The sequence below is a fragment of the Scyliorhinus canicula genome, chromosome 13 (genome assembly GCF_902713615.1).
Source record: "Scyliorhinus canicula chromosome 13, sScyCan1.1, whole genome shotgun sequence".
NCBI classification, from domain to species: domain Eukaryota; kingdom Metazoa; phylum Chordata; class Chondrichthyes; order Carcharhiniformes; family Scyliorhinidae; genus Scyliorhinus; species Scyliorhinus canicula.
In genome coordinates this window covers 104,343,632-104,361,625 of record NC_052158.1, presented here as the reverse complement: position 1 = coordinate 104,361,625, position 17,994 = coordinate 104,343,632, and the positions used below count along the sequence as shown (strand labels likewise).

Genomic DNA, 17,994 nt, shown 5'->3' with positions numbered 1-17,994 from the left:
GACAAGGAGGTCATTATTCAAGCAATACCAACACCCATTCAGATCAAGGTAGGCAATGCACATAATTCATATAACCATCTCATCTGAATGATTGTGGTGCGAGCTGGTGCATCTCCAGCATTGCTTTCGGCTTGTGAATGCTGCTGGCAACCTCTGCTCGCAGCAAGTGCCCTAGTACCATTGTTTGCCATGTGGCATAGGCAGCTTGCTTTTAAAGTCAGATTATCTCTTAAAGGGAAGCTGGACAAAAAAAAATTGACGCCATATAAATTATTGCAATTTGAACATCAGGGCAGAGGAATCCACAGTGACAGATGTTGGGCTGGAAGCATTCAATGGTAGGTGGCCAGGAGAAGTAATACCATGGACTGTTGGGGAGAGAGCCAGGAGGGCCTTTAAGAATACCCTCAGAAGGAGTGGGAGCATAGGGGCCTCACGGTAGCATGGTGGTTAGCATCAATGCTTCACAGCTCCAGGGTCCCAGGTTCGATTCCCGGCTGGGTCGCTGTCTGTGTGGAGTCTGCACGTCCTCCCCTTGTGTGCGTGGGTTTCCTCCGGGTGCTCCGGTTTCCTCCCACAGTCCAAAGATGTGCGGGTTAGGTGGATTGGCCATGCTAAATTGCCCATAGTGTAAGGTTAATGGGGGGATTGTTGGGTTACGGGTATACGGGTTACGTGGGTTTAAGTGGGGTGATCATTGCTCGGCACAACATCGAGGGCCGAAGGGCCTGTTCTGTGCTGTACTGTTCTATGTCTATGTGGTCAGGAGTACCTAGAGGCTGAACCCAAGTACCTGGCCACAGTGCCATAAGAGGTCTAATTACTTCAAACAGGTGTTCAAGATCAGGGAGTGCATCTTCACGTGACATCTCCTATCCTTGCCTTGTGCTCCTCAATTCTGAGCAAACCCTCGTCCTGTTATGGGGTCTGTTGATTATGTGACCTTCCTCCTTCCACCTCGCCCCTTCTCTCATACTAATTTTTCCTTTTTGAGTTCCTGCTCCCAGATAACCAAGGATTGCCAGCTGCCCTGCTGCCACAGGAACCCCAGAAGGAAGGAGAAAAGCAGGTCAGAATTGAGGAAAAGGTCCAGTCACCTAATCTGATATTCACACCCACCACCTGAGATACTGGATCTGCACTTACCTTTGAGGTTAGTATAGAATGGTCATCAGCATGTGGTGAGTCATCGGGACACAAGTCACCTGGGCTTTCCATTACTGTTGAGGAGCATAGAAAAGCCCAGCTCTGATTTGGGAGAGGGCATGGTGCAGAATCTGCCCTTCCTCTGGCATGCCGCTGACCAGAGGCATAGCCACTGCTCCGGGTACTTGTTGCAATCTTTGTGTGCCTACGTCACCTACTCCTCTGACATCTATCTCTAAAAGAATGAGGCCACATTCTGGCAAATGAAAGAACTCACTAAAGCACTTACATAAACATTCCAGAGTACTTTCAGACACTTTGCAATAGAAGTTACAAAACATTCTCGTAACTTTAATCAGGGTGCTTGGCTCTAAGTAACACTACTTGTGGGGCTTATCTTGCACCTTCGTGTTTCTTTTTTTTTGTTACTGAACAACTGGAACGTTGTTTGCATTTTGTTCACATTTGACATTCTGGTATAACAGCAGCTGCTTGGGTTGTGATGTGAGGATAGTGCCAAATTAATGTCTTCCAGCACAGGGAGGAGATGTAGGACTCCACTGTGCGCCCATATCATCCAGCAACATCACCTCGGCTGCCTGGCCCCAGGATGACAGTAACACAGCTGGAAGCACTGCTAAACAATGAATTTCTCACTCGCTGTATTTGCAATTAATTATTGAATGCAACTTTAATTACAATTTAGCATACACATATTGAAGGTGCAAAACGTAATTTATAACAGCCTTTGTTTCAATATAAATATACATTATTCAATAAAAATGATTACAGAAAGATTGGTTTATCAAAACGCAGATAATGAAACTTTACATATATGCACAGCAACAAAATATAAAATGTATTTTATACTATGATTTACTATATTTAATCTTTTGTATGCTAGATTTTTTAAACATTTCCATTCATTAACATTGTGCATTAAACTATAAAATGTGGATTTCAGGAAGAGGCTGCTTGAGAAACTGAAATCCACAAGTTTAATGTACAAAATTTTGCACATTTAAAATGCAGTATTATACAACAAGTTCAAACAACAGTTTTAATGGATTTATTTTATTACTAATGTATTATTACTGACTAAAATAGAATTTTTGTCAAATTCATTTTACCGTCAACAGTTTTCAGGAAATTTGCTGGTACATGATGAAATGTATAATTCCAAAAGGTTAAGTTTTCAATTTTTGGTATTAGCCTCTATTATTAGAGTAGATAGGGAGAAACTGTTCCCAATAGTAAAAGGATCGCAAACGAGAGGACACAGATTTAAAGAAGCAGATGTGAAGTGAGAAAAATATTTTCACACAGTGACTGGTTCAAGTTTGGATACACTGCCTGGAAGTGTGGTGAAGGCAAGTTCAAAGAAGGCATTTAAGATTATTTGAATAGATACAATGTGCAAATGTATGGAGAAAGGCAGGAGAATGACACTGAGGGTGCGATTCTCTGGGAAGGTTTCGAAGTGTGGTAATGAGTGGGAACTTCCGCGAGATTCCTGCCGCTCGGCCCGACGAGGCTGGCAGAGCAATACAACGTTAATTGGTTTAATTAAGGAGGTCCCATGGGCTTCACGCCGCAAATGAAGGCTGCCAGCCTTCGCAGATTCGGCGGGCTCTCACTTGCTAGCTCCCCACTAACAAGGCTGAGCAGCACTTAAACAGATCTAGCTCTTACACAGCCAACCCCACTTAGCTTGTAGCCATGGCACCAAGACGACCGGCCCCGAGATTTGGAGACGCAAACTTTGGCAGGCTCCTCGAAGTGGTCGAGGACAGGAGGGATGTCCGGTTCCCTTGAGGGTCCAGGAAGGTGAGCCATAGGGCAGCCATGCCGCCTGGGATGAAGTGGTAGCGGCCGTTAGCTTGGGCAGCATGACCAGGACAGGCCTCCAGTGCTGCAAGGTCACTGGGTTGCACATGAGTTGGCACCACCCCCCCCCCCCAAAACCTTCCCACCCCCACGCGAACCACCCCCAACACACACCCCCACCCCCCACCCACGGAGAACCAAGTGCGGCTAACGATGCCCTCTGTGTCCTATAGGAGAAGTTGTCCCACAACTGTTGAGAGAGGACCCAAACTGGCGGCGGCATGCCAGACATCAGAATCCTCACCACCCTCGAAGAATGGGCCCTGGAGGTTACGGGGGTGTCCGAGGAAAGAGCGGTCAACAAAGCAGAGGTGAGGATCCACCGGGCTCCATCCAGATGGACTGCCAGACGTGAGCTGTTAATGCCATTCGGAACGATCATTTCCTCCCACTGATCGTGTGTTCATTCCCCCACTGGACCTCAGGCCGACGCCACCGGCGCATCCAGTGTGATTCCCTCCCTGACTAGATCACCTTGGAGGTGAGCTCCGAGGATATCATCATCGATGTGTCACAACTGTCATCCCAACCCTCCACCAGCACACAGACATGCACCTCGATGGGCAACATTAGTGGTCAGGCTTCTGGGAGACATTCTGGTGAGCACCACACAGCACATCGGGTAGAGGCAGTAACATCCAGGTGAGACAGCAGTGGGAGATCTGCTGGATCCCAGGACCCAGCTGGGTCCCAGTTAGATGCTAAGCCTCTGGAACAGGTTTACCTGGAACTGATACATAGGTTAGGGTGCGGCCGTGATGTTCAGAGGGAGATGTCAACGACACTCCCAACAGGTCCAAAGCTGATTGGAGAAAGATTTCGGGAGGTTACCGGCGCAGGAGATAGAACCGGCAACGCGTTGAAACGAGGCCAACACCACTAGGGTGGCAACCGCAGTGGAGAGCCCGGTGCACAATGTCAGCGGCATGAGTGGACCTGTCCAAGGCGTGGCACAGCCAGTGACGGCTATGGCTGAGAGCCTCTGTAGACTGTCTGACTCGCTGGGAGATGTGACCCAGTACCAGATGGACCTTGATGAGGTGATACACAGCTTGTCCCAGTCGCAGGTGGGAATTATTGAGGCACTGCAGAGCATGGTCCAGTCACTGAGGAGCATCGTTGAGGGCGTCCACACCATGGTGCAGACATTAGGGAGCCACCAGGGCTAGAAGACGCAGGGGCAGCCGGGGCTCAATCTAGCTGTCCCTCCATTCCGAGGTGAACGTCAGGGCCCTCTGGACACTGACCGGGAAGAGGAGGCGTTGGGTGGCAACCTGGAACCATCCTAGGGGCTGGCGACAGTAGCCACCAGCTCTCCCGAGTTCCACCCCTCTGATGACAACACATCTGGCAGTCAGCACCCGAACAGGTGCACGGCTGTGGCCCGGTGAATCCTCACCTCTGCGGCGTGTGCCAACCTCCACGTTGGTGACTGCAATGCCCTTGGTCACCCCGTAACTTCCAGGGCCTGTTCCTTGAGGGTGGTGAGGATTCAGATGCGTGCTTGCCGCCAGTTTGGGCCTTCTGGCCGCAGAGGACACCAGGCAGGGGCATGAAGGCCACGGGACGTGGTAAGCAGCTGGCTGCCTCCACCTCTGATGTGCATCCTGGGGATACACCTAGACGCAGTGGTAGAGCAAGGAAGGCCAAGCATGGTGAGACAATTTAATAAAATTCTCACCACAACCAATATGACACCTGGGGCTCTTTGTTTCGCGATGCAGGCCGACCACCAATCCCGTGCCCCATTCCCCCAGATATGGGGCCCTAGCCACTTCCCACCACCCAACATGCCCTGCCCATGCACACTTGGCTGCAGAGGAGGGGGGCCTGCTCACCGGACCACACACCCCTGCACCCCAGACATCCGAGTAGAATGTTGCCATAACCCGGCCATGGACATATGCCCAGGAGTGGGGCCAATCCCCTGGGTGTTCGGATTTGGCTGCTGCATCTGTGGTGCTGTCTCCCGCAGTGTTCAAACACAGTGTCCATGCATTAAGGTGTGATTAGGATGCTAGGCAATAACTCCCACATGCTACATGGTACACCCACCCACAAGGATCCACTTGGGATGTGTGAAGTGCTTACTTAACTATGATTACCAATTCACTGTTCGCAATGACCTTCAGTCGCATGGCCAGAGGCCTCTGCAGTCAGTGGGAGTTATGGGTGGTTGGAGGGGCAGACAGACAGGGACTGGGGTTTATCCCGGAACGGGTACATGATCCAGGCGTTGGCATGGAGGACCCACGCACGGTCTCTCTCTCTCCCCCCCTCCCCCCCAGCAGAGTTTCCAGGCCCAACATCCCCAATGCCCGTCCACCTCAATCGGGGCTGCCGCCCCCCCCGGTGGTCCCAATACCCTCCGAGCTCAGCGGCAGTAAGCCCAGTATCTAGTGCTCATTGCCTGTGAGCCAAAGTGGCTACTCACCTCCTTGGGTCCCAAGTCAGCAGCCCTTCTGCCAGGTTCACGTTTTTCAAAAAGAGTACTAATCGGCACCAGCGTGGCCATTAGCTGGGGAAGCCAATGGATCACAGGAGGCTGTTGGATATGGGGTGGCTCCCGTTAATTGTATGGAGATAGGGTGTAAGTGGTGATAATTGGTTTCTTTCCACTCTATGGCTGAATCCCAATTTCACTTTTGGGAGCATGCTGGTTGCATCGCAAATGGTTTGGCACCCGGCGCAGTTCTAGTTTTCGGCCTCTCCCGCTATTCACTGGCCTTGTCATGCTCTTGCTTGAGCGTAACGAGGCCACTGAATTGTGCCCTAAGTTATAATGCTTATTTGGGGAGCTGATGCTAACAAGATGGGCTGAATAGCCTCTTTCTGCATCATAACAATTCTGTGACTACAAGCTAATTCATGTCTTTTAGACAAACTAAAATTAAAGTTAACTGTTTATACCCAATTTTCCAGAGTCAGTTCCTGGATGTGAAATCAGACAGATCTAAAGTGCAAATAATTGGAGAGAAAAATAGTGTACAAATCAAATTTAAAGGGATTGAGACATATAAAGGAAAGGAAAATAATTTATTCAGCCTTTCAGAGCCTCAGAATGCATTTCAAGGCTGAAAGAAAACCAATAAGTGACAGGCAAAAATTAAGAAAAAATAAACTCTGGAAGCAGATACAAGTCTGCAGACAAGCAACAGAGCACCCAATTCTGGGTTCCTAGATACTGAAAACGATGTGCATAGAACACTTGTGAGAATGGTTGCCTCCTTTGCCATTCCACAGCACCTTCCTATAAATCAGCCTGTCTCTACATGTTCCTGTCCTATATTACGCAGCTGCAGATGGCTCAACACATGTTCATACTGCTGACTCAGGCCTTGAGAAGACAGACCTTGCATGCAGTGCCAATGTGTTGGGGGCTGCAGAAATGGTTAGTAACATGTAAATGAGTGTGGCAATCAGGTTATGCTGAATGTTAATCACCTTGGTATGCATTCTTTGATGCACTGTTATTGAAGACACAACATACTGAAGGAACATCCAACATCAGACTGTATTTACATACAGGGGAGTCATCATCTGCACAATGTATGGTAAAGTTAGGTCAATTCATTTCCAATTAGACACGCAGGTGGAGTGTGGATGTTGAGCAACACCAATGCAGCATTACCTGCCTGGCATCTGTATTTCAGTTCTCTTCCTCTTCCAGACAAGTCTGATAAGCAGGTTCCTATGAGGAAACCTGGTGATGTTTAGAGTGATGCTGGGAGCAAAGAAATTCACATCGATAAGCTCAACTGTCCGAAAACCTAAAGGCAAAGAGGAAAATAATTAAGAAAAATGGCTCAGAAATAATGGTGAGCTTATATGTAAACTGATATGGCGGAAGGATTGTGACAAATATCTAATTCATGATATTTCAAGGGTATTGTTTAGTTCAGGGAAGATTATTGCAGTGAAGGCAAGGTTACTAAATTGCTGGGCCTGATTGCCAGAACACCTAAAAGAGAATGGACAATCCAGAAGGTTACCCATGTTTATTTAATAGAGTCACAATAGAAGAGATTAAGCCATAAAACTGCAAGTGAGCTTACTTAGTTGGAAAACTGGAGATGTGGGCCGGGACTCTCCCCTACCCGACGGGGCGGAGTGGCGTGAACCACTCCGGTGCCGGGCCTCCCCAAGGTGCGGAATTCTCCGTACCTTTAGGGGCCAAGCAATCACATTGAGGGGCTAGGCCCACGCCGGAGTGGCTCCCGCTCCACCAGCTGGCGCGAATGGCCTTTGGCGCACCGCCAGCCGGGACCGAAAGGCCTTCGCCGGCTGGCGGAAGTCCGCGCATGCGCCAGTGCGTCAGCGGCTGCTGACGTCATATCGGCGCATGTGCAGGGGAGGGGTTCTCTTCCGCCCCCGCCATGGTGAACGTCATGGCGGGGCGGAAGAAAAAGAGTGCCTCCACGGCGCAGGCCAGCCCACCAATCGGTGGGCCCCGATTGCAGGCCAGGCCACTGTGGGGTCAGATCGCCCCGCGCCCCCCCCCCCCCCCCCAAGGACCCCGGAGCCCGCCCGCGCAACCAATCCCGCCGGTACCAGAGGTAAACCATGCCAGCGGGAAGGGCTGGTCAGCAGCGGGACTTCGACCCATTGCGGGCCGGAGAATCGCCGCGGTGTGCCCGGCAACTGGCCGGGTGCAATTCCCGCCCCCGCCGAATCTCATGGGCGGAGAATACGGGACACGGCGGGGGCGGGATTGACGCCGGGGGGTTGGAGAATTCCGCCCGTGATGTCTAGACTGCATGCAAAGAAGTGGAGTCCAGAGTCATTTTGTCCGAAAGAGTGGAATTAGTTTAAAAGCATTTAATGAACTCTGAAAGGCTACGTTGTCATGGAGATGGGTGAAGCTTAAGAACGTTCTCCTGGTTTAAATTTATCTGTGTTTTCTGGGAGAGGTTTGGTGGCAGTTTGGGTCTCGAGTAGTGTGCTGCTCAGAGAGAATGAACCATTGGTGGGGTTCAGCAATAATTGAGGCAGTCTGAGTCAGAGAGGCTTTGGAGAGACTTCAGAGGCTAGATTGTCAAAAGTGAAGAGCTGAATCCCTTCTTAATGGTTTTAATGCGATGTGGCTCACAGTGGTCACTGACGTCTGGGTTAGTTGCTGAGAAATCTGTGGGTGCTGACTTGGTCGTATCTTCTATTTAATATACAGTGTGGCGTATTCAACCAGTTTTCCTGTTAATTCTAAATGTTATTAAGACAGATGTTGTAAATTGTTTTACTTTACTGACATTGTATAGTAATATTCATTTTGTTTGTTTGTTTAAACCATGGAATCGTGTGGCTTTATTCTCCGAGTGGTTAACAGAGATTTCAAACTTTGTCTACTTTAAGCAAAATATTATTTTCCCCTACAAGGTTGTAATAGGGTTTACAGAGGAAATCACCCCACCAATGGTTCATTCTCTCCTCCTGAGGCATGATTTACAAAGCTGCACTCCTGCCTCTAATTAACACTTGTAAATCTTTCGCAAACTGCTAAGTTAGCACTGCTGCTTGGTTTCTCCAACCTCCAGAATGCACAGTGATGAATGGCTCCCTGGGCTTCTCTGAGCCTTAACTGCCTCCAGTATGGAACCAACAACTTTCCACCTTCTTGGCTCCCGAGGACTTTTCCTGAGCCTGAATGTAGGTAACGGACGGGGCTGTGCAATATGCTACACAGAGCAGAAGAAAAAATTGTGAGAATGGGGAGAAAGAGGGCTAGAATAGTTGACAGAGGGATGCCAAAGCCATGCAGAAGACTTACACCATATGGGAAGCCAGCAGTTTTTGTTGAGCGGTCTGGTGTCAGGCAAAGGACGGGGATGTCCTTTTAGGCGTTCCCTCGTCCATCAGAAGCGTCACCAACCCAGTTAACCCTCCCTCTGGTCTCTTGAAACCAGTCTCCCCAATTGACATTCACCCATCTTTTAGCAATCCCCACCCCAGGACTCCCAGTAGTGCTGCTGGGGTGACATGGTTGTTGGTCAATCTGACTGGCTGACAGCATTCTAAGGCGTAACTTCCTCTCCAGAAAGGGACTGAAATATCACCTTAAAGTAATTAATGCTACTCTTAGTGTTAAATTGCTGAATAGCAGCTGTCAGGATAGCGGGCTGGTTCAGGGGGTCACAGGGACCCCAGTGTCCCATAAAATTCAGTTCATTGTGCTTAATCTTTGTTCTGTAAGTAGCATATATTTATTACCTAAATGAACATCATATACACAGGTATAATAATACAATAATACATTCCATTTCAATATTATGACCAATTTGTTTTTTCTGTTGTTAGTCTGATGAAGTGTGTTAGTCTGATGAACTAATGTGATCAATAACCTATTTTAGAATATGACCAGTTGTCATTACATTGCAGTGTTCTTCCTCATCCAAGGAACCATTATTAAACAAAGAAAGACTCTGGGACTATTAAAAGGAGAAAGATTCTGGGACTAGAATATTATTTTTGTTATCATCATCATTGGAGTTATGAAAGATCATTTGCAGTGTCACTCTAAAAGCACCATTTTCTGGACAAGTTTCTATTTTAATGTGTTTTGCCACATTTTGATTGTAGTAGATGTCAGGAGAGGTGTTATGGCGCAGTACGTAGCGTCTATGCCTCTGAGTCAGAAGCACCAGTTTCAAGTCCCATCCGAGGACTTGATGGCTAAGGAAGGTGTGGTCATAACATGGCCAAACAAGTTGAATATGAACCTGTAAATCCTTCCTATATATGCCATCGTTAGGAGGCAAGAGCAGGAAGATTCCCGGTCAGCCTAATGAAAGAAAGAATATTGGTGTTACTTACAACCAGGGGTTCCAGTGGAAGAATCAATCGAGTCTGGTCTTTTAGGTTTAAGCTAGTTTATTGTAAGAGCCTACCTCATAGCTACCAACGCACAAGACGTTCTCCCACCAAAGTGTTCCAGCTGTCTGTATTTATAGGATAATCAATGTCACATGTTTAACTAGCAATTCCTTTAACAAGGTAAATGCCATACACCGTGATTAATAAATAGTACACTGACAGTTGGAATCTCTACCATCCATAGTTCCAGAGTGCAACATGCAGGTAAATGTGCAGTTTGCCATAGCAACTCAGATTCTGAGAGAAGTAACTCACCACAAATTAGAAATGATATAATGTAGTATTTCAACAGAATGACAATCAGTCAGGTTCTAAAACAAGTGGTTGATTCGTTCTTTCAGATTACCTATCTGATAAAAATGAAAATCTAACCTTGTGCATGTCAATGCACCAACTCCTGTCAATTTACAAACTTGCAAACTTAAAAGAAGTATTTATTTTAAAATTGAGATGCATAATGCAGTAAGCTGCTTCATCAACATGCTATGTCGGAATAGTTGAATATTCTTCCTTCTTTGCTTTGACAAGTCCTCAGAAAGGGAGCTTCTTCACCGCCACTTTTCATTAAGGGTCTTACCAGAAATGTTAACCTGCTTTTCGCTCTCAGATTTTGATTGACAGCTGTGCATTTCCAGTTTTATTTCGACTTCCTGCATTTGAAGTTCTTCACAAGCAACTGTAGTGACAACCACAATTTTTGTAAAATTTCTACTCTGTGGAGCTTTAAGTTTTCATTTCTAGTTGCACTGACAGTGAAACCGTTAAAAAAAAGATACGGCTTCAAGTCTTGTGAATTTAACATAACCAAGCAGCTGGTTCAAAATATCTCATCTTGAAGTGTGAAAAAAATAGCCTCATTCATGAGGGTCAAAATATATTTGCTGAGTTATCCAGGCATGCTGCCTCAAATCTTGCTTCATCCAACTGTGTGTCCAAAAAGCACGTGATATAATGGCTTGATTTTCAACCAAGCAGTTGTATTTCATCACTTTATGGGATGGAAAAGTGCAGATTGTCTGAATTTCATTTGGTTTCAAATTTACTTGGGCATGTCAGCATGATATTTTCTGGAAAGAAGTTTCAGTTCCTGTTTAGTTTCCCAACGACTGAGGCTGGATTGACTGTGAATTTTAACAGCTGTCACCTTCAAGTCCTTTGTAAAAATAAAAGAAGCTAGATTTTAGTACTCGTTGCATACAGTAACTGCTCGAGTGTTTCTTAGTTTTGAAATACAATTTTTAGCCAGAGATGACAATGGAATGTCATCTCTGGCTAAAAATGAAGTTGGCATTAGTAATCCAATGATTTTTCAGGCTTTGCTCTTTATTGAATATTCACTGCTGGGATGGTAAGAAAGTGAACAGAGATATAGATTTCTTTGTACTGTATTATATTCAGTAAAGAATATAAGACCATCAGACATAGGAGCAGAATTAGTGCACACACCCATCGTGTCTGCTCCGCCATTCAATCATGGCTGATATTTGTCTCATCCCCATTCTCCTGCCTTCTTCCCATAACCACTGATCCCCTTATTAACCAAGAACCTATCTATCTCTGTCTTAAAGACACTCAGTGATTTGGCCTCCACAGCCTTCTGCGGCAAGAGTTTCACAGATTCACCACCCTCAGGCCCTCCTCATCTCTATTTTAAAGGATCGTGCCTTTAGTCTGAGATTGTGTCCTCTGCTTCTAGTTTTTCCCACAAGTGGAAACATCTTCTCCACGTCCACTCTATCCAGGCCGCGCAATATCCTGTAAGTTTCAATAAGATCCCCACTCATCCTTCTAAACTCCAACAAGTACAGATCCAGAGTCCTCAACCATTCATCATATGACAAGCTCTTCATTCCAGGGATCATTCTTGTGAACCTCCTTTGGACCCTTTCCAAGGCCAGCACATCCTTCCTTAGATACGGAGTCCAAAACTGCTCACAATACTCCAAATGGGATCTGACCAGAGCCAATATGACATAAGAAATACATCCCTGGTCTTGTATTCGAGCCCTCTCGACATGAATGCTAACATTGCATTTGCCTTCCTAACTGCCGACTGAACCTGCATGTTAACCTTAAGAGGATCATGAACAAGGACTCCTAAGTCCCTTTGTGCTTCTGATTTCCTAAGTATCTCCCCATTTAGAAAATATTCAATGCCTCCATTTCGCCTTTCAAAGTGCATAACCTCACACTTCTCCACATTGTATTCCATCTGCCACTTCTTTGCTCACTCTCCTAGCCTGTCCAAGTCCTTATGCAGCCTGGCTGCTTCCTCAACGCTACCTGCCCCTTTACAGATCTTTGTATGATCTGCAAACTTAGCAACAATGCCTTCAGCTCCTTCTTCCAGATCATTAATGTATATTGTGAAAAGTTGTGGTCCCAGCACCGACCTCTGAGGCACACCAGTAGTCACCAGCTGCCATCCTGAAAAAGACCCGTTTAACTCCACCTTCTGCCAGTCGGCCAATCCTCTATCCATGCCAGCATCCTCAATGTTCTCCCTGAGGTTGGATGCTACTGATCCTATTGCCACCAGCACTGTGATGCTGAAAGTCCCCTCCTCCATTGGACGCAGGTGAGTTGTGGTTCAAACCGCAAGGCTGACACTCCAGTACAAAAGTGAGGGGATGCTGCACAAAATTTTGGATGAAACTATAAAATGAGGCCCCCATCTGCTTGCTCACGTAGATGCAGAAGAATCCATGGCATTCCTTTGAAGAAGAGCAGTGTATTAATCCCCAGTATCCTGATTAATGCTTATTGCTCAATCAATATAACAAAAACAGATTATATAGCCATCATCACATTGCTGTCTGTGGGCCTTCTTCAGTTGGGCACTGGAATGTCAGCTGTGATTATTGAGCCACACCACATCTGATCCCAATGGAGGTGACTCTCAGCTTTTGGGAATGGGCAATAAATGCTGGCCTACATCGGCCTTTAAGCTCTTCAAATGTCTGAAAACACTTGATCGCTTCGCCAGTTCCTCTAATCCCCTCACGTTCCACCTTACTATTCTGATGAGAGGTCTCCCTTCCTGACCCTCCATCCCACCTTTCACAGGGTAGCATGGTAGCATGGTGGTTAGCATAAATGCTTCACAGCTCCAGGGTCCCAGGTTCGATTCCCGGCTGGGTCACTGTCTGTATGGAGTCTGCACGTCCTCCCCGTGTGTGCGTGGGTTTCCTCCGGGTGCTCCGGTTTCCTCCCACAGTCCAAAGATGTGCAGGTTAGGTGGATTGGCCATGCTAAATTGCCCGTAGTGTCCTAAAAAGTAAGGTTAAGGGGGGGATTGTTGGGTTACGGGTATAGGGTGGATACGTGGGTTTGAGTAGGGTGATCATTGCTCGGCACAACATCGAGGGCCGAAGGGCCTGTTCTGTGCTGTACTGTTCTATGTCCCTTGAAACCTGTTCAACCAGGTTCAAACGGCCCCTCCCCCCACCACTCCCATTCACTAGCCAACCTTCGCTTTCTAGTGTGGAAGCCCCTGCCCGAGCCCCCCCCCCCCCCCCCCCCCCCCCACTCTCCCATTCTCCTTCTCAGTAACCACAGCCCCAGAAAAGACAAACCCAAAGCCCAATACCCTTGTAAACAACAATAAACAAAAGTAAACTACACTTCCCCGTTCAAAAAACACAAAAATCATAAAACCCCTCCAACAACTACAAAACGGGAAACAGACACTTCAACACTTTACATCGCCTCCTTCACCCACTCTTTCATTGCAGCCATCATTTTCCTCCGCAGCATGTGCTTGCCGAACTCCCTCTCAAACTCCCCCATCTTCACCTCGGTCAGAGTTTTCAATGTGAGGAGAGGGACCCCATCCAGCGACCGAACCTCCGCCATCTTTCTTCCTGACGGACTCACCAACTCACACGACGGCAGACTTTCACTCGGCCCCTTCTTTCCAGTGCCTTTTTCTGGGTCTTAGACATCTCACACCGTCCTTATACTTTCCCACACCAGCTCATTTAAACGTACCCCTGAAACTGGGCGTAATAGTCCAAAAACCAGAGCCTTGAGCCACCTAACATGCGACCTCCAGCGACACGTCGCCACCGACGCCCCCATGAATTTACAATAACAAAACAGCACACTGAGAGGTTCAGTGGTCAAAATGTACGTCTCCTTTTCTTTCTATCTTATCCCCTGCTAGTTCTGCTCTGCCTCCTTACATCATGTGTGTCCTTGTCCTGTAAACTAGAGGGCAGAATGTCAGTGATTGTGCAGCATTGTGTTTGACTGATGTGTATTGCTGGTTCTATGTGTAGGCAGCAAGAGGTGGGTGCAGACTTGCAGCATCGTAGGTGTATCAGGGTGAGGTGAAGTAACAAAATGTTAGGCACGAGATTGGAGTGTCGGGAAGTTCAGCTGTCTAAGAGATGGTAGTGTGGTGCTTTGAGTGGTGTTAAGATGTTGGTTGAGCAGTGGGTAGATTAATTCACTGGTCTTGCCAATCCATGTGAAATCTTTTGACCTCTTGTGGCCCTGCTGCCAGGTACTTCGGTCCTGACACCAAGTGTTCACAGAATAGAATATAGAACAGTACAGCACAGAACAGGCCCTTCGGCCCTCGATGTTGTGCCGAGCCATGATCACCCTATTCAAACCCACGTATCCACCCTATACCCGTAACCCAACAACCCCCCCTTTACCTTACTTTTTAGGACACTACGGGCAATAGAAGAATCTCTACAGTTCAAAAGGAGGTCAGTTGGCCTCCAAGAGACCACCCCACCTAGACCTACTCACCCTCAGTATCTCCATAACCCCACCTAACCCTTTGGACACTAAGGGGCAAATTTAGCATGGCCAATCCACCAAACCTGCATATCTTTAAACTGTAGGAGGAAACCAGAGCACCGACACAGGGAGAACATGCAAACTCTACAGTCAACTGAGATTGGAATCAAACCTGAGTCCCTGGTGTTGTGAGGCAGCAATGCTTGCCACTGTGCCGCTCGTTTAACTTTCCAATCACCAGCTCCCTCATCCACCTGAGATTGATCCTCAAGGACCTGGTAACAACCACAACCACAAGGGAAATGGTGTCTCTTCCTGCCCACCTCCACTACTAATGACTCCAGCACCAACTCAAATAGGCAGGATTCTTCTGGTGTGCCCTGGTGTTTGTTTTTCCACAGCGGCAATTTCTTTCACTTTCCCTTAAAAAAGAAGCCTACCTTTAAGAAAAAGCAGGCTGACTGTATCACAGGAACAGCAAACAGCCCTACTTAAGTCAATTGCTGTGTGCAGCCCATGACAGCAGTGTTGAAACAAACGAGGAGACAATAGCTACACTACTGACTTAACTTGCTGTGTGCAGCACAGAACAGCAATGCTGAGAACAAAAGACCGCTGAAGGCACATTTTTTTGTAATGAAATCAAGAAGATCAGGTGGGTAATCCAGTTTTATGCTTTACCGACCTAGATCTGAATGGGTGTACACACCCATGATCCACACATCCAAAACTAGGATGATTTAATTCTGCTCCTTGAATGAAATTACCTAGCATCTCCCTCCCACTCTCACCAAATTCTCATTGCCACTCTGTTGAGCAAGCCACTCCATTTGGCAGATACACCCAGCACTCTCTGCTCACACCTCTGTGCTTTAGCAGATAGCACTCTAATATATACTCTTTAGAAACACATTAGATATAATGGATCAGCAAATGCAAGCTATAATAATTAAGCCTAGTCCAAGACCCACTTACTGCATATTACTTGTTAACTGGTAGTGACTTGTTTTTTTAAAGCAAGAAAACAAATTTCAGTTTGGTGACTGCCTGTACACTACTTATCAGTTAATTCCCACTTGTCAAATTCCTGACATTATTCTATTTAGCAAGTCACTGCGTTCAGCAGATTCATCTTATGTTCACTAAGCTTTGTGTAAACAGTATACTCAAGTTTCTTGTCCTCTACAGTACAATATTTTGAATAGTTGCTTTTGAGACTTGTATCTCCAGGGTTTACTTTTGGGACATTGTTTAATTAGAGATTAATAACCTGGATTTGGTTACATAGAATTTACAGTGCAGAAGGCGGCCATTCGGCCCATCGAGTCTGCACCAGTTTTTGGAAAGAGCACTCCACCCAAGCCCACACCTCCACCTATCTCCACAACCCAGTTACCCCACCCAGCACTAAGGGCAATTTTGAGCACTAAGGGCAATTTTGAACACTAAGGCCAATTTAGCATGGCCAATCCACCTAACCTGCACATCTTTGGACTGTGGGAGGAAACCAGAGCACCCGGAGGGACCCACGCACACACGGGAAGAACGTGCAGACTCCGCACAGACAGTGACCCAAGCCGGGAATCGAACCTGGGACCCTGGAGCTGTGAAGCAATTGTGCTAACCACTATGCTACCATGCTGCCCAATACACAGAGCATAATTTTAAAGATTGCAGATGAGGAAATGGAAATCTAGTAGGAAGGATAGCAACAGATATTAGGAGGTCATAGACTGGTAAAATGGGCAGTCACATAGCAGATAAAATTTAACATATAGCATGATTTACCAAGTAGGTGTCACATGTGGCTCAGTTGGAAGTGTCTCCCCTGAGTCAGCGGGCTGTTGGTTCAAATCTCACTCTAGAGACTTGAGCACATGATCCAACTTGAAATTCCAGTGCAGTAGTGAAAGAATGCCCCACCATCAGAGGAGTTTGTTTTTGCATGGCTCTGTCTGCCCTCTCAGGGTGGACATAAAAGATCCTATTTTGAAGGTCAGATGAGTTCTGGTAGTGCCCTGGATAATCATTATCTCTCAAATAAATTATTAAAAAACCCAAATTATTTGAACATTCATGTACTACTATTTGTGGGACCTTTCTCTGTGAAAATTGACTGCCTCAATTCCTATATCACCAGTGGCTACACTTCAAAACTGTTTCACTTCTATAAAGGCACACCTTCTTTCCTTTAAAGATGACAGGATAAATTAAGGAAACCATTAAAAAGGCATACCAGGTCAGCACAGTGGCACAGTGGTTAGCATTGCTACATCACTGCACCGAGGTCCCAGGTTCGATCCGGGCCCTGGTTCACTGTCCGTGTGGAGGTCGCACATTCTCCCCATGTTTGCGTGGCGTGGGTTTCAACCCCACAACCCAAGTGCAGGGGAGGTGGATTGGCCACACTAAATTGCCCCCTAATTGGAAAAACTGAATTGGGTACTCTAAATTTATTTTTTTAAATAAAATAAAATAAAAAAGGCATACCAGATCCTTGGTGTTATAGATTGAGGCAGAGAGAACAAAAGCATCCAAATTACGTAAACCTTTATAAAATACTGAGCTCCAGCTGGAAGTGATGGGAAATATGTAGCAAATTATTGCGACCTGGAATGCACGACTACAAGGAGTTGTGGAAGCAGATTTAATAATAACTTCCAAAGCAGAATTGGATAAATATTTTAAGTGGAAACATCTATTGGGCTAAGGGAAAAGGGCAGGGAGTGGGATTATTGGACATCTCTCTCAAAGAGCCGATGTGTCTTATAGCCTCTATCTGTACTCTATCATTTTCTGATGCAATTATTTGTGAATATTAGTTCACCTTTTCTCATATCGTATGAAGGAGAGAAACTGAATGGATACTCACAAATGATGACAAAGAATTATTTAATCAAGTCATATTGAGGGTATAATCATTAAGGTTTCAAATAGATTGGTTTATGACAGTTCTCTGAAATTAAAGGTTGCATTACAACCTTAGGCCTTGTACCTGCTAACATTTCATTTGCAAGAAGAGTTTATCTATATTTTTGTGCCAAGAAACTGTTTGTCTGAATTCTGAAGGTCAATGTGCCTTGTGTCCTTGATAAGTGGGTCATTTACGTTAAAAGGATCAAAATTGTGACATGAATACAACAGGTTTATCGTGATTTAATTTCATATTTGTCTTTTTGTAACTTCAATAACTTGTAATATAAAACAAGTATTCTCAGTACTGTTAACAAAAAATTAGAAATATTAGGAATCATTGGTTTTAACTTCATTTTTGTTTGGATTTCTATTAATGTTGCATGCTAAAGGGTTTAACAAAATATTTGGTCTAAGTTATATGCACAA

The 17,994-nt window shown here is 46.1% G+C and overlaps 1 protein-coding gene across 12 annotated transcripts in view; it reads right to left on the bottom strand.

Moving 5' to 3' along the window:
• Positions 1-6,529: 6,529 nt before the first annotated feature.
• Positions 6,530-17,994, bottom strand: part of LOC119976006 (coiled-coil domain-containing protein 150-like) — a 154,911-nt gene continuing 143,446 nt past the window's right edge. For 7 of the 12 annotated variants that reach the window (XR_005462843.1, XR_005462845.1, XR_005462844.1 and 4 more), the window contains 2 exons: positions 12,294-12,614; positions 10,930-11,053 (listed from right to left, as the gene is read on the bottom strand). Coding sequence is in view for 3 of the 12 variants with exons in the window: in XM_038816034.1 (XP_038671962.1) it covers positions 10,940-11,053 (114 nt within the window). In the remaining 9 variants the exon portion in view is untranslated. Of the gene's footprint in view, positions 6,804-9,879; positions 11,054-12,293; positions 12,615-17,994 lie in introns of those variants that run through there. The other 5 variants (XR_005462846.1, XR_005462847.1, XM_038816036.1 and 2 more) reach the window with 5 other exon arrangements.